This window comes from Lissotriton vulgaris, chromosome 11 (assembly GCF_964263255.1).
Source record: "Lissotriton vulgaris chromosome 11, aLisVul1.2, whole genome shotgun sequence".
Lineage (NCBI taxonomy): Eukaryota > Metazoa > Chordata > Amphibia > Caudata > Salamandridae > Lissotriton > Lissotriton vulgaris.
Genome location: NC_141699.1, coordinates 1,071,412,855 through 1,071,428,748, shown reverse-complemented (window position 1 = coordinate 1,071,428,748; position 15,894 = coordinate 1,071,412,855). Strand labels below are relative to the sequence as shown.

Genomic DNA, 15,894 nt, shown 5'->3' with positions numbered 1-15,894 from the left:
GGGCCACGGAGGACTACATAGCTCTGTCTAACGTGTGTTTGGTATATAAACTAACTCCAATAAAATGCCTGGACCATCAACCCAAAATAATCTATAAGATGGTCAAGGAGGCTGCGCCCTAACATAGCTGCCATAGTCCATAGGTTTTGGGTGTAAAGGCTAAGACGACAAGCTGCACTGAGGGATTGAAATACCAGGTTGCCTGTCAGGAATATGTTTTGGTGTACTTCTAATTTCTTTGACTCCCTATCCGGTGGGTGGGTAGGGAAAGATTCTGAATTAAGTTTGGAGGCACACTAAGTTTTAATGACAAGGCTCTATGGCAATGGATGGAAAGAAGGGCCGGTTTCCTCAGTGCCCGCATGTGTGGCCTGTATCACCAGCTACTGTATACACGAAGACTTAATGAAATAGCGACGATATGGACAAAGGCAGTAACTGCGGCATCAGCTTTGGGCCAGCAGGACAGACGAGGCCCTGGGTGTCAGAACATCATCTTATGACACTGGAAAAGGATCCAAAGGTGTCAGAGATGCTCAGTGCAGAGGGAGTTTCCATTGGCAAGTACCCGAGCTGAACCCCATATGGTCCCTTGGAGCCTGGTTGCGCTGTAGCAAGGGTCTGGCGATTTCCATAATTGCCTGGGTGAACCAGATCAAGTCAGCACCAGATGACGGAAACCTGAGGTTACCTGGTATAGCTACTGTCAATGGCACCAGCAGTGGAGGTGGCCCCAGAGCCGGTGGGAATGCCCTGGGGAGGAACCTCCTCTAATAATTCCTGCTCTGGAAAAGAGACACCACGTGAAGAAGGTTTAGTTGGGGGATTTACCCTTTGACCTCAACCACCTTCTGGAAGCATGGGAACAATTCTTATGCTTTTTCCTCTTCTCCCCAGGTGACGGCAAACAGCGATAGTTGCAGCGAAACCTGAAGCGAGATCATGATTGCTACTGCTCACTATGATCTCCCTTTGCAGAGAACTCAGAGTTTGGTCCTGCTCTCCTTGGTTGCTTTCGAGTTCATCTGCAAGCCCTGATGTCATGTCTTTAGCCAAGACACCACAGGCAATTGTTTGGTTGGACAGTAATCTACATTTGACAATTGCACCTGCGACACGGCTTAAACCGAAGTACTGTAATGAGATCATGTCTCTAAGGCAATGCACTATTTGGAAGAAAATATTTTGGAGAGCTAAAATCACCTCAGAACTGAGCAGAGAAGCTCGGAATCTGAGTCGAAAGATAGAGAAAAAGAAAACAGCTGAGGTCATGGTGCTATATGATCTAGTGACATCACCATGACTCAATTTCGAAACAGAGCCAAGGTCCTCTACTGGCAAAAGAAAGATATGTCAGAAGTTTTACGGATGCAGTCTAGAGATTGGGATATAGAAGAGGTAAGCAATCTGGAGATTGAAGTAGCCATCGGAAAATGAAATGATATACTGTACTTTAGGAGGATCTGTTTGTCAAGTTATTAATTGTTTTGACTGATATAAGCCCACTATGCAAGAATTTTTTTGTTTTCAAACAAGTCCACCATTTTGTGGGCCTGGTCTCGCTGATGACATGCTCTTCTTGCTTTTGTCTCTATTAATCAGACGTCGTAAGGGATTTGCCTCCGATTTAAAAAATACTTAAATCAAAACTTTAAATTATCAAAGTCAGTGATGATGTGACAAAGCAAATAAACGGTTATAAAGAATACATCTGTGTGCAGGACACGTGCACATTTTTTTCCTGGCGCAAAGGTGAATTTGACAAGTGGAAGGCTTGAGAAAGACTTATGACATGAAGACAAACACGAGGCACCAATGGTTTTAAAGAAACCTCTGCCATGAAGATTAACTTCAGGAATGTTGACCTCCAGAACAACTATTGACATGAAGGTGAGGTCCAAGAATAGTGAGATTCAAATAAACCTGCTAAGAAGGTGAATTCCAGAAAAACCTCCAGTGTCAAAGTGAACTCCAAGAGCACAGCACTTTTATGAAAAATCTACCATAAAGGTGAATGGCCGGAGTGAAGGACTCAAATAGCAATAATAGTGGAACTTGTAAAGACCATAGCTACTTCGGAACGCAATGTCCCAGCGCTGCTGTCCCAGATCCCATGTGCTACACACTCGCAGAAAGTAACAGATCAATTCTATGTGAACAGCCACATTATTCATTTTTTTCTAAAAAGGCGTTTGTCGGACAGAAAGAGGCAGTGAATTCCATAGTTTCGAAGCTAGAAAGCAAAAAGAGCTGCCACCAAGGCACGCTCTTCTAACTTTCGGGATGCAGACGCTCCTCGCCCCGAGGACCTGAGACTACTTCAAGGGGTACAGGTTTGAATTAAAGACTGTATGTACTGAAGGGCACGGTTTGTCAAAGCTTTAGCTTTATTGCAGTAACACAATGCCTTGAACGAGATCTCTGCTTCACATGGAGCCAGTGTAGCTTAGCAAGTGAGGATCTCAAGGAGACGTGTTTCGGGAGATTGAGTAGCAGAAGAGTTGCACTCTGAGTCGCATCATACGAGACTGTGACACCCCCAGGTACAACATGTTACAGTAGTGCAGCCTCGAGAAGATTAAGCCCTGGACCACAGATTTCTTTGCAGATTCTGGGAGAAAATACAGGATCTTTGACAGGGTCTTGAGGATTCTGAAGCATTTCCCAGTCAACGTTGTAATTTGGCTGTCCGAAGACAGCTTCTGTTCAAACCAAATGCCATCGTTTTTAGGCTTGGGGCTGGGTAAAGGGCCAAGAGTTTCATTCCATCAAGAGGTCAACTAGATGTTGGGTTGTTTGCCCAGGAACAAGACCTCTTTCTTCCCTACATTCACTGTTAAAAATGTTGCTTCATCCGCCAGGCAATCTCCTCCAGATACGACCTTGCGAAGTAGCCGTGGTTGCAGTATCCTCGGAGAGGGTGATGATCAGCTGAGTATCATCAGCATACGTGATCACTTTGAGCCCATGATGTTCAATGCTCTTGGCCAGAGGAAGCATGTATATATTAAATAAGGTTGGACTCAGAGGAGCTCTAAGGTACTCCCTACACTTGAGAGTGATAAGGTTTTTGACACATCCGGAAAGTGCGTCTGTGTAAAAAGGACGCAACCCACCATACGGCCATATGGCCGTCACCACATCTCCACAAACGCTCATTGAACAGATTGTGAGATACGGTGTCAAACGTCACACTGAGATCCAGTATCAGAGGAGCGGCAGAGTCTTCTGTGTGCAAGATTTGACAAATGGATTCCAAGTCTAAAAGCAGGACCCACTCTGTACTTTAGGATGGGTAAAATCCCTACTGTGTCCTATGAATAAGATTGTTTACCCCGATGAACAGAGAGATGTTGTTAGAACTGGCTATTTCTGGTAGGCTAAGGCTGACGCCAAAGCCAGGCAGAAACCACCATTCTAGTCAGGGCAAGGAAGTCACACACCAAGATAACCTCTGCTCACCCCCTTGGTAGCTTGGCTCAAGCAGTAAGGCTAAACTCGGAGGCAATGTGTAAAGCATTTGCGCCAGCGCACAACAGCAACAACATACTAGGCACACCACAAAAGAGACTCCACACAAGGTTATTATAAAAATAACTTTTGTATTGTAAAAACACATCAGATAAGATCACACATATACATTGTGCCGACTGGCACGGGCAATATTCACATGGGATTATTCACAAGACAGGGCCACATGGGCCACTGTCATATTCAGATATAGTACTTCTAGAATAAGAAATAATAAACATAAAATGGTAATCACAAAGATCACAACCAGTATCCACTGGTAACAGGAACCAGGACCTTATTAGGACCACCTGTACTAAAAAAAGAAGAACCACCTAAGTATCACACAGCATTTAGGTGTCTAAGAAAGAATACATTACTCATGATGCAATAAACCTACATTCAGAGGAGTAGAAAAGACAACCACCTAAGTATCACTCAGCGTTTAGGGGTCTAGGAAAAGAACCCATTACCCATGATGCAATAACCTACATTCAGAGGAGTAATAAAGAGAAACACATGATGCCTAAAGCATTCAGAGGTGTTAAGAACAAAGCACATGATGCAATAAAATACATTCAGGGGTGCAGCGCAAGAAGACACATGATGACTAAACATTCAGAGGTGCAGCGCATGGAAAGAAAGACACATAATGCATAAACCTACACATTCAGAGGTGCCAGATCAGAAGTCAATAGCGCAAACAAAACACACAGTAGGCAATTACTATTAAAACCATAGAAATCACATTGCGCATGACTTACATAAGCCACCACCTGTGGCAGTCCCTAGGCCAACTGGCCTTGTTGGGGCTAAGATGCCCTGGGTCCAAATGTCAGGGCGCGCTGCCATGCAGCGCCAGTCCAAAAGTACCAAAACCTAAACGTGGCAGCCGCCCACAAAGTGCTGGGCAGCTGGGATCAAAAAGCTGTGGCAGGGCTCTCAGTAGCCCCTAGAACAAATCTGCGCCACCTGAGCCACACAGGCTCTAAAACAAACACTGTGCACGTTGGAGCCACACAGGCTCTGGCCAACACTGGTCAAACGTTGGAGCCACACTGGCTCTAAAGCAACATGCCCCCTGGAGCCTCCCTGGACTCTCCAAGCGTTGGGGCGACCCACTGCCAACCGGGGCCGCCCTTGAAGCCCTCGTGGCTTCACACTGACCATGAGCGCGAGCTCGCGCTACTGGGGAGGGGCGGACACCGACAATGTGTCCCGGCGCCCCTCCTTGCTCTTCTGCCCCCTCGTTGGAGCCATCTGGGCCCGAGGAGAACGGTGGGGCGACCCACTGCCATTCGGGGCCGCCCTAACTACCCTGAACATCCTGGGTAGTGCACTGGTGCCATCACGTGCCCCTACGGAGCCTCTCGGGGCTCTCAAGTAATGCCCCCAGAGCCGTCTCAGGCTCTACACATCGTTGGGGCGGCCCGCTGCCATCCGGGGCCGCCCTGAAGCAGTGCCTCTAAACCGGCACCACCAGCAACATCACGGAGCCCCCCCAGCCCTCTTGACTCACCGGGCTGTTCTCGGCGGGGGCTCCTCTTCGCCGGGTCTCCCTCCCTGGGACCGGGTCACTTCACCGGCAGCGGGCAGGGCTCTCCTTCGCTCGCGGTGGGGGCAGGCACCGACAATGTGCCTCGCGCCCCCGCCGCAAGTCTCCGCCTGCCGCTCCTCTCCTCACTCGGGGCTCCCTCTGCACACGGGAGCCCCAGAGCCGGCCACACTCCTCCTCTCTCTCTCCCCTCTGCGGGGCGGGACTTCCGGCCGGCCGCGACCGGATTGGCCGGCCGGCCAAGCGCTTCCGGGTCGCCGAGGGCAGCGCGGCGGCCCCTTCCTTAGACAGGCAGGCGCAGGCACAGTTTCCCGAGGAGTGGGCTCCCTCGTGGAAAGTAACAATATCGCGGCAAGGTCCCTGGTAGGGTAGGCACCTGCCAGAGGACAATAAATCCAAAATAAGCGAGGTGGGCACTCGCAGGATATAGTCCAAATACGGGCAACATCGCAGGGTAGGCACCTGCCAAGTCTCACGCATCGGGCGTGAGACGCTAAAAAATGCTCGTAACTCAGATAAAGCGCCCACGAGGCACTGGGTGGGCCTAGTAATCACCCAAAAAGGCCCCCAGCAAGGATCCCCACAGCAAGGAGGGTCCCAGCAGCTCAGGAAGTCCAGAGAAGGAGCACATAGCCCCAGCAGGAAATGACCCCTACAGCAAGAAGGGTCCAAAGAAATGCAGCAGACAGGGGGACAGCCAGGAAGAGTCCCCCAGCAGTCCATCAAATGTCCAGGAGCTGGGCAGGGCCCAGGGATTCCCCTGAGCCCCAGCAGCAGCATGCCCCTGGCAGATTCAAGTTAGAAACAAGAACCTTTTGGAAGGGGACACAGCCCCTTCTTATACAGTGAAAAGTCTTTGAAGCCTTTGAAGTCTCAGTGTGAGAACCAGCTGGACTGGTTTAGAGGGAAGTCCCTTCAGTATCAGGGACAGAGGTGACAGTCGCCCAGCGGGAGGTGGAGCCAGCTTTGTAGTTAGGCAGGCACAGCCCTTCACTATCAGGTGCCATCTCCTCCCACTTCCCTGGCAGCAAATGCTGCCTTTCATCCATGGGCTGACTCAGACAACCTCCTGGGCTCTCCAGCCCCTGTCATCCTCAAACCAGACAGTCAATCCACAAGCAGGCCCAGGCACTCTGGGCCAGGCTCACCAGCCAATCACACGCTAGACACAAATTACACAAATATGCCAACTTCTAAAAGTGGCGCTTCTAGACTAGACACGATCATGCCGCATATATCATTTTGCAGCATTCATTCTCACGAGTTCATACATACCAAACTCGCCCCTGCACTCCCCACACATCAGGAACTACCATGGGCATACATATTCCCCATTCATTCCTATGGGAGGGCAGGTCACTCACCACACATACAGAGAGCTCAAGCACTTTACACTGTACCACAGTGAAAAAGTGCACAGAGGCCTAAAATCCCCAACACCAGGTTCCATAAACAGGCTAGGAAAAAGCAAAAAGTCTAGGGGTGAACCTGCCCAACGGGCCGGGTCCAACAGATGTCAATTTACATACTTCTCTGTGACTTTAGCCAACAGTAGCAGCAATGAAACAGGTCGGTAGTTTTCCGGATTAGCAGGATCCAACAGTGGCCCAAGGCAACCCTTCGCATTAAAAAGTGACCTCAAGCAGTACAGGGCTTCGGAAAAACATCTGCAGTTAAGGTAAACTCTAGTAACATGCTGCAGAAATCTTCCACTTTAAAGGTAAATAAATCCATGCTGTTAATCTTGTAATCTCTTTATTACATTGCCTAAAGGCATCTGCTGCAACTTAAACTGAAACTCACAAGAAACAACCTCTCACCAAATGTCAACCTTCCACCGAAACACACCACTGGCCCACGTGATCACAATGTATGATGCTGGAAAACCTGCTTCATGACTATGTGCTTCATTTCTTTTGACTGACTATAGTGGGGATGCAGAGAACAATAGCTAGATCTTTGTATATAAAAATTATACATTTACCATAACCGTTAAGCAGGAATATACTTTTTCAACATAATCAAAAGGACAAAGACAGACAAAGCACAGCTTTCTTTCTACAATCCTATCCAGTGGACAATCATACATATAGGCATAACAACCATTTCACCACACACTCACACAGCCATACACATTAAGGCCAGGCAAAGACATTTCTAAACACAGTCAAACAAACAGCCATATACTTTGAGGCACACTCACACAAACAACCATACAAGACAAACACTTCTACATAAAACCACAAAGACTGACACATTTAAAACCCGACTCCTTTCTTTATTTACACTTTCTCTTCCCACTTTTGTTAACTACGGTTTATTGCTTTTCTAGGAATTCCCTTTCCATGTTCTTGGTCACAGAAGCCACCAGAGACCTGCCTATCAACCCCATAGTCTTACTAAAATCTTAATTGACAAGTTAATCAATTACATCACTGAACATAAACCTCTTTCCTATTATAATAAAAAATAAATCATGAAAGCAGTGCTTAACAGTGTTCAAACCACATGACTCAACTAAAGGCAGAACCTTTAATCTGGTAATCTCAGATCAAATCCAAGTATGAAGAAGTCACAAGGCTAGGGATCTAGGCTTCTATTTCAAAAGAAAATGTTAGAAACTTTAAGTAAGGACTCTCTGAGATAAATGGAAAATGCAATTAGTTCAAACATCAAGAAAGGCATTTTAACATGTCCTCAATATTTAGTTTTCTTCCTTAAAGTGCATTTTCTAACCTTTAACAGGAACTACAGTTATGCAAGATAAAAAATATAATTTCTTCAAAGGTGGTTTGATTGTACATACGAGGACAAATTTGATCTTGATCTGGTCTGCATCAGGTGCTAAACATCAGATGAATGTAGTCTTATGTGACATGCAAACAAATATCACTTTGCAATTATGATTGACACAAAAAGTACCATTATGTGAAAAATAAAGTGTCCCTGTGATTCTGTAACACTAGAAACCATTTTAGCATCAATAAATTGACCTAAACGTTTCCTGCAAGAGTTTATCAGTCTCTCTCACCTCCTTAAAGGAATCTGACCAATTACTACTTGAATTGTTTAAGCATGGTGACGTTTGAAAGCAGTCATTAATGCATAGTTGTCTTTAAGGCCTGCCATAGCATCTCACTGGAGGCTGACTTTGGCTTGGTCTGTACAAAAACCCTGGTTTTCTTCTTTTTTAGGCATCTATCATAGCTTCACTGGTGTGTTTTTGATCATTGTCCTGTTGCATTATCCACTTTCATGGTGGACTCAATCACTGTAGCACATCCAGTTCCTGAGGATGCAAGGACTGAAAATGAAATTTCTCTGTTATTGGTCACATGAAATTAGATTAATTTACTGTTAGGTCTTTGTGTAGAATAGATAAATGACACATATACATCATATGTCAACCAGAGAAACTAAAAAGTGTGTACTTTCCTTTCCGCAACACTGTACATTCCAAAATATTTTATAGGTGCATCTTTTCTGTAACTCTAGCCCTTGGCACCTACCTATGTAAAATGTTTTATAAACCTTTCTTCAAGTTTTCAAGCTTTTCTTTTTTTTATGCAGATTTCTCACTTTTTATATTTCTCAGTTACATTTTCGAACTTAGGACCTAAAAGGCATAGAAGTCAACTGGTCAGAACATTTCCTCATTCACACAGATATTTCTCGTCACAGAGACCAGAAGTTAACTCACCCAAACACAACTTAAAAGAAATATTCTGCCACACCAGACGCTATACTAGCTTAAGCCTTGTAATGACGTTACCCGATGTCCAGATGTACACCTACTACAATTCTACGCTGGACAACTAAAATAAAGCCATCCAAATGTTTTGAAAAAACGACATCAGTTATAAAGAAAATACATTAATTTAAGGTCCTCAGCTTTTGTTACGTCACAATCTGTTCCAAAAATAATGGTGCACAGAAAACTTGAGAAGACTTTAAATCCGATAAATCATGTCACAAAAAACACAAGCATAAAGCGTCACCATTTTAAAGGAAGATTAATAACTGTCTTTAAATGTAAAGGAGTGTTTGAAATTTTGACAACACCAAACCTCACAGTGAACATCTGAAATCTTGCAGCACATACCTGGAAGACATGAAATCCAATGGCATGGATGTCGGTATTCTGGCAGTGTTGGCGTAGGCAGATCTTCACATTCGTACCATCCACATCTTCACAGACAGTGAGGGGAAAGCACGGATTGGTGTGATAGAAGCCAAAGTTCCTACTGCCTCCTGCACTCTTCCCTCTCTCCCAGCAGCCTTGCAGCTGAATCTTCTGCCATGCACCCGTTAATGACTCCTCTCCACAGCCAGTAATGCTGCCTGGAGGTAGCTTCATGTCACTGAAAATTTAGTTTAAGGTCAGGCAAGGTGAAATCAAAAACCAGCCAATGAAAGACAACATGCACCTAAAATGTTTTGACTCATTTAAGAACCCCAGCCCCGAGAAATGATAAACATGGTACTAGATCTGAAGGTCTAGAAATTTGAAAAATCTACTCGACCTAACTGTAATGTACTTAACCCATAAACTGGTCTCATTATTTCATCCTACACAAATATTTTATTTTGCAGAGCCACCTTTTTCTTCAAATTCACATATGAGAGTGCCTTCCAATACGCGAGTTAAGCATTCCTGCTGTACAAAAAATACTAATTTGGTTTGATTTGATAGACTAAAGGTTTTCTCCATGCATAATAAGAATTTAGCACACATATAGAGTACAGATGACCCCGGACTTGCCTCTAGTTCACTAATCGCATTGACATCAGGGCAGGAGCAGGGATGTTTCTCACTTTTAATAAATATATTATTGAAGCTTAAGGTGGTAGTGCACTGTCATTTACAATCGGCACATTTTCCCTTGAAAATATCCAAAACCTACCCACTAACAAGAAGTTTTTTCTTATAAAACTGTATTGTGCATGAACAATAATCTGTGGAAATTGGGTTTCAGCAAACATTTAACATTTGCAAATCACCAACTAAAGTGTTCCGATACATTTCCATCCTATTAAAATATTTTTTTTTCATCACAAATAATTATACAGAGGCTTTCATAACCACTGAAATGTATTTTGAAATGTTTGTACAGTTCACCTTTTAGCTATTTAACCCCTTGGCTGCGGGGTGTTTTCCCCCTGCTGTGCAGGGGGGAGGGGGGCCGCGTGCGGCGCTGCTGTGCTGTTGACGAGCTTGGCTCGTCATGAGGCACAGCGGAGCTGCCCTCGTGACGAGCTGAGCTTGTCACACCACACCCATTTTTAGAACGTTCAGCACAGCGGGGAAATTATCCCTGCGTGCGAACGTTCCAACGGCTGTGACAAGCTCAGCTCATCATGAGGGCAGCTCAACCGTCCACCATGACGAGCTGAGCTCGTCAACAGCACACAAGGGGTTAAATGTGTATTAGAATATGACATCCTAAAGCCTTTCATTTCACACTTATTGTACAGCATATTTGTCAGACAGTTCACTTTACAAAATTCTCAAACTTTGCAGTCTGAGAACGAAAAGTAATTGTAGATGTAAACTGACTTTTTAGACCTCTGAACACAGAATAAATATGTCACGGTCCTCATTCCTCAATCTGATGCACTGGAAAAAGAAGGGCAAAGCCATTGAGGGAAAGTACCATCTGTATAGGAGGGTTTGGACATGTATGTGGATAGTTTGACATCACGTGGAGATAGCCACTGAGATAGAGTTTAAATTGTCTCTCCCTAATCCAAAGCAAAACCTGAAATGAAAATAAAATGTAAAATCTGATGTTGCATACGATAAGGAAAAGCATACGATTTTCAGAGACTATTGCATTCTGGCACATAAACTCACTACAGGGATGGATGGTGTGCTCTCTGTTTACTCCGGGCGCACCTTTCAAAAGGTGAGCCCTGCGCAAACAAAGACTCTGTCATATTATATAAAATGTGCTACCCCGAGGGCAGCTGCGAAGTCGTGATGCCCTAAGGCAGCGCATTCAAGTGAAACACAGCGCGGCTATGAAGCAGCCGCTCCGTGTTTCACTGTGCAGGCGGCAACGCACCTGCCCTTTTTAAAGGTGGATTAGAGAAGGGAGTGACTGCACCCGCCTGCAAGGGGATGTTTGGGGGTTCCACATGCACCTCCTGTTGGCTTCTTTGCCTCGATGCCCGCAGCAATAATACGACGCGGGCACAGAGGTAAAGGGATTCCCTCATTTGCATGAGGCCACGTCCCCATGCAAATGACAGAACACCCTCTGGTGATGGCACTGGCGCTATATGTGCTACTGTGCTATCTGTATTACAGAAAGGGTTGTACAAGCGCCTGCGGGCCGGTCTGTAATACCAAAGATCCTGGGACTGCACAAAGCAGGCGCACATGCCTGTTGCATCCCCCGGGCACATTCCATATAAGCAGTAAGCGGGCCCCAGGGGCATACCTGAGATGGATCCGGCCACTGGAGAAGACACGGAGCAGAAAGTGTCCTTCAACGTCTTTCAAGAAGGTGCTGGGGACGAGGAGGTAGTGCCCAGGAGAGAGGTCACTGCACAGATGCACTTCCCGATCATAGGAGTGGCTGATTGTGCTTGCTGAGGGAGGTGCATTGAGGGTTCTCGACAAGTTAAAGCGCTTTTTTTCCACCTGGAACAGAGAAAGGCATTTATCTGGCCGTTAATATCTATACTAGCTGTGCAGTCTGAGAGCATACATCCACATCCTGCCCACTAGTCCACCCCCCCATTCACAGTTCTAAATATTTAAGACAATACACCAAACCTGGATTACCTTCCACACATGCAGTCCTACTGCAGGAGTACTCTTCTCCTGTAAGTCTGTACTGGGAACCACATCCCGCTCCTCATAGCTGCAAAGGGCACGGCCCGCCCAATCTACTCCAGGTCTTCCATTCCCTGACATTTTGTGGCACTTCAGAAGGGAAACACACACTTCACTCTGCTCCGAGACCCGCAGCCAGAACTTGGGGTTGCTGGGGAAGCTACTGTTGTTCCGGCTGCCTCCAGCTGACTGGCCTTTCACCCACGATCCAGAAAGTTGTTGGGTATGGCACAACCAAACACCTAGAATTAGAGACAGAAGGAACTATTTAAATACCTGGACTACATGTATTTCTTTCCTCCACATGACTATCTTTTTTCATATGGCCTCTGTTTTCCGGGGGTGCTTTCTTTGCACTGCCATTCTGGGTACAGACTGACTTCTACCCCTAACAAGAGACTATCTCTTTGATTTGTGGGCTCATGACTTACAAAACTTTGTAAATACCTAAACACTCAAACATTCATGTGTGCCCACCTCAGTCCCCACTAGATATGTACTTATGCAAAATATCACCACCATGCTGTGGTTTTATGTATGAGTAAATACAGTTTGTAGTGCGAAATCGTGTTCTATGAATACCAAACATGAATCAGGTCACTTAAGCACATGGCTTTTTGATGTCTTTTCCAGCAAGAGACAATTAAATGCCACAGAAACCCTACAGCTATTGAGCTAGAGCACTGATATCCATAAGGTTCTCAAGACATGCTGTACAATACAGTTTTTGCATTTTTATCAAATAATGCTAGTCTGTGTATTTCCTTAATATGAATCGGTAGGTAATACCTTACACCTTCAGGCTCCTTTTAATTCCCTAGTCTTGAACTATTCGGAGTAAAAACACTCGACTCTTGTACTGTTCATTTATTTGGCAAATTTTAATGATTCTTCTTTGTCTACTCCCTCAACTGCTGACTTTTTCCACAGAATTGTGCGATTGAGACTCCCACTTCGCGAATCATGGTTAAAATTAAGCAACGCTCCTCTTGTTGATCACTTGACCACGGATTGTCTTTAAAGTCTCTTCATTGGGATGTGCCCACTTGACCTGAACAAAATGATCCTTGGCCAGTATTGAGTTTGCAGGTAACACAGCCAATCAACCAATCATACACTACACATCCGAACACTATCCTAGCTTTAGGGTTCTCAGGTGTGTAAACAAGATTATTTCTCCCGTATGGTGGTTTATTAACAGCCCAATCCTCCTCTTTGTCTAAAGGTTTGTGACTTCAATACATATATTGTTACTCATTAGAGCTGCAGCTTTGTGCTCAGAAACAACTGATCATAGATTCCTTAATCTCTCCTCAAATGTGCAGCATGTTGGTTAGGCATTCACAGATAATGTGTATATGTTCATGATATTCAGAAAATAGCTGCCATCAGTGCATGAAACTTTTTAAAACACATACCTGTACGAAGACTCTGAATATGTCCCACTTTACTAATAGGGTATCCAATGGTGACCTCGTCAAACTTTTGAAGGAACTCCTCCTTCTCCACCCAGAACTCCCCTTCCTGAATCTGGGACAAAAGATCAGAGGCCTCTGTCCCATCCAGCTTGCTCCAGCCTTCACCCCTGAAAGAAACAAGAGGAACATTTGGTTAGGGATGGCATTATCATAGTGTGCGGACATTAAATGTGTGAATTCCAAGAATGGGATGTGCATGCTGAGGATAGGATAATACCATGGAATGATGGAGGGCGAGCGAGCGTGTGGCAGGCAAAAGAAGGACAGAATGGTGGGTGGGAAGGAAACGTTGGAAAGGAGCAGCTGGTAGGGGGAGCATTAAGAACTGTGGTGAAGGATAGGGTAGAAACTGCAGGAGAGAGAGCTGCATTTTATGAATGAGCAGGATTAGAGTCGGTAGTAAGAAAGAGCAGGGGATTGTACTCAGTCGGAACACATTTTCTGGAGGTAAATATATTTACACTGCGTATCGGAAAGCAAAACAATACAATAGCTCTGCATACTCCAGCCATCGAGTGTGTGTCTCGGAGATTGCAAGTTGTGTTCGAAGCAGTCTTTGAGTCATTGGGTAGCATGTGACCCCCTTCCATAGTTGGTACTGCGCACAGCCACCAACGCCAGTGTTAAGATTGTTTTTTATACAGCAGGTGGGTGTAAGTATGAAACAGTCAAAATGTGGTGACTATGCAAATGGTGTATATGAGTAATAAATATTAATGGATGCGCAACAAGGCACCAACTCTAGGGAGGAGGATGGGCGCATGTGAATCTACAGCACTACAAGCTATGAACCGATGCTTATAGGTGTTGAGAATACCTGCCACAGCCAACTTCGATGACTGTCAGAGGTCAATCGTAGAGAAACTTGATGAAACACAAGAACATATTGTCTTTCATCCACATCGGGGAAAATGTCTTCCAAGCCCTCAAAGACTTCGGAGCCTCTACCCAGGAAGTGTAAGTTAGCATTTTATGGAAAAGGAGGTTGGCTTTCGAGGAAGAAACCATCCAGAACTCCCTCAGAGCCTGCGCCATAACCCAAATGACCTCAGGATGGAACTACTAGTCCTCACCTGTACATTCCTCCTATTCCTCCACCAACACCCTCCCGTTTCATAGTTTTCCGTCCATAGCATGTGTGCCTGCAGATCCACATTCTCCACTTAGTCTGTAAAGCAGCGCTCCGGAAAGCAGTGGCTGATCAGAGGATGGTGCAGACGTCTGAAACAGAGTTCTTAATACTATTTGGCTAACCCTAGCCTGTTAGAGAGCAATAAATACCCACTGTAATGTTTGGTAAATGTGTGTGGGGCCTACCATGTAGCTGCTTTACATATGCCAGCTATAGGAATATTCTTTAAAGAGGTCATAGTTACCTCACTTTTCCTAGAAGAGTGTAGACTGGTGGGAGTAATGAGAGCCCTTTAGCTTTAAGGTAGCATGTCTGGATATATGGAACCATCCATCTAGCTACGCCTGCTTTTCATTTTGGATGACCTTTATGAGGTTTAGCAAAAGCAACAAAGACCCGTTGAGTTTTGCAAAAAGATTCTGTTAATGTAGAACATTAGTCTCCTTTCAACACTGTCCTTTGTTCTGCTGTGTCAAGTTGAAGAAAAACGACCAATAGCGTCATTGTTTGGTTGAGGTGAAAATGAGAGACTCGCTTGAGGCAACATTTAGGGTCAGTTCTAAGGACAGCCCCATCTGTATGAACTTAGATGAAAGGTTCTTGCAAGGTGAAAGCCTGTAGCTCACTTATGCACAATAGCGAGGTAATGGCTGTGACAAAAGCTTTTCCCAGGAGAGGTATTGCAAAGGATAGTTATGCAATGGCTAAAATGGTGGACCGATGAGTCTTGTGAGTACTATATTGAGGTTCCTGAGAGGGGTAGGCAGAAGACTGGGAGATATAACTTGTTAAAGCCTTCCATGAAGGCTTTAATGGAGGAATTCTGAACAGTGAATAATCTTCCTTATTTTGAATTTATAAAGCAATAACTGCAAGGTGGAAGTGTATGGAAGTATATGCTAACCCTGGTTTTGTAGAAGTGAAGCAAATAACATACAATGTATTAGCCCTCCTGGCTTAAGGGCATCCACGTTCTTAGAATTACAATAATGGGCAAATTGCTTCCACTTTGCTGCATAGAAGGCTTTAGTAGAAGGTCTATGAGCTTCGTTTATGTTCATAAACTCCTGTAGGAGACTCAGATTGCCTCATTCGAAGACTTTATGTGCTACATTGTTAAGTTTATGATCTTGCCCAGTCCAGAGTAAGAAGACACAGCCTGTTGGGGAGCATCTGTGGATGAGCAGACATCTCAAGGAGGTTAAGAAATATGGTATTCTGGCCTGTGTAAGAGCCTCTAGGATGAGGGTGAGAGATGTTAGCAGTAGTTTCCTTCCCATGTCTGGAAGGAGTGGGAGAGGAGGAAAAGTGTTGGCAAATATGCCTGACCAATTCATCCATAGAGCATTGCCCATGGACTGTGGGAGTAGGACCCTGG

The 15,894-nt window shown here is 45.1% G+C and overlaps 1 protein-coding gene across 1 annotated transcript in view; it reads right to left on the bottom strand.

Moving 5' to 3' along the window:
* Window positions 1–15,894, bottom strand: part of CAPN10 (calpain 10) — a 75,355-nt gene that overhangs the window by 20,528 nt on the left and 38,933 nt on the right. The window contains exons 6-9 of the mRNA XM_086944482.1: window positions 13,325–13,491; window positions 11,856–12,148; window positions 11,509–11,711; window positions 9,168–9,426 (exon numbers count right to left, since the gene is read on the bottom strand). Coding sequence (XP_086800608.1) covers window positions 9,168–9,426; window positions 11,509–11,711; window positions 11,856–12,148; window positions 13,325–13,491 — 922 coding nt within the window. The remainder of the gene's footprint in view (window positions 1–9,167; window positions 9,427–11,508; window positions 11,712–11,855; window positions 12,149–13,324; window positions 13,492–15,894) is intronic.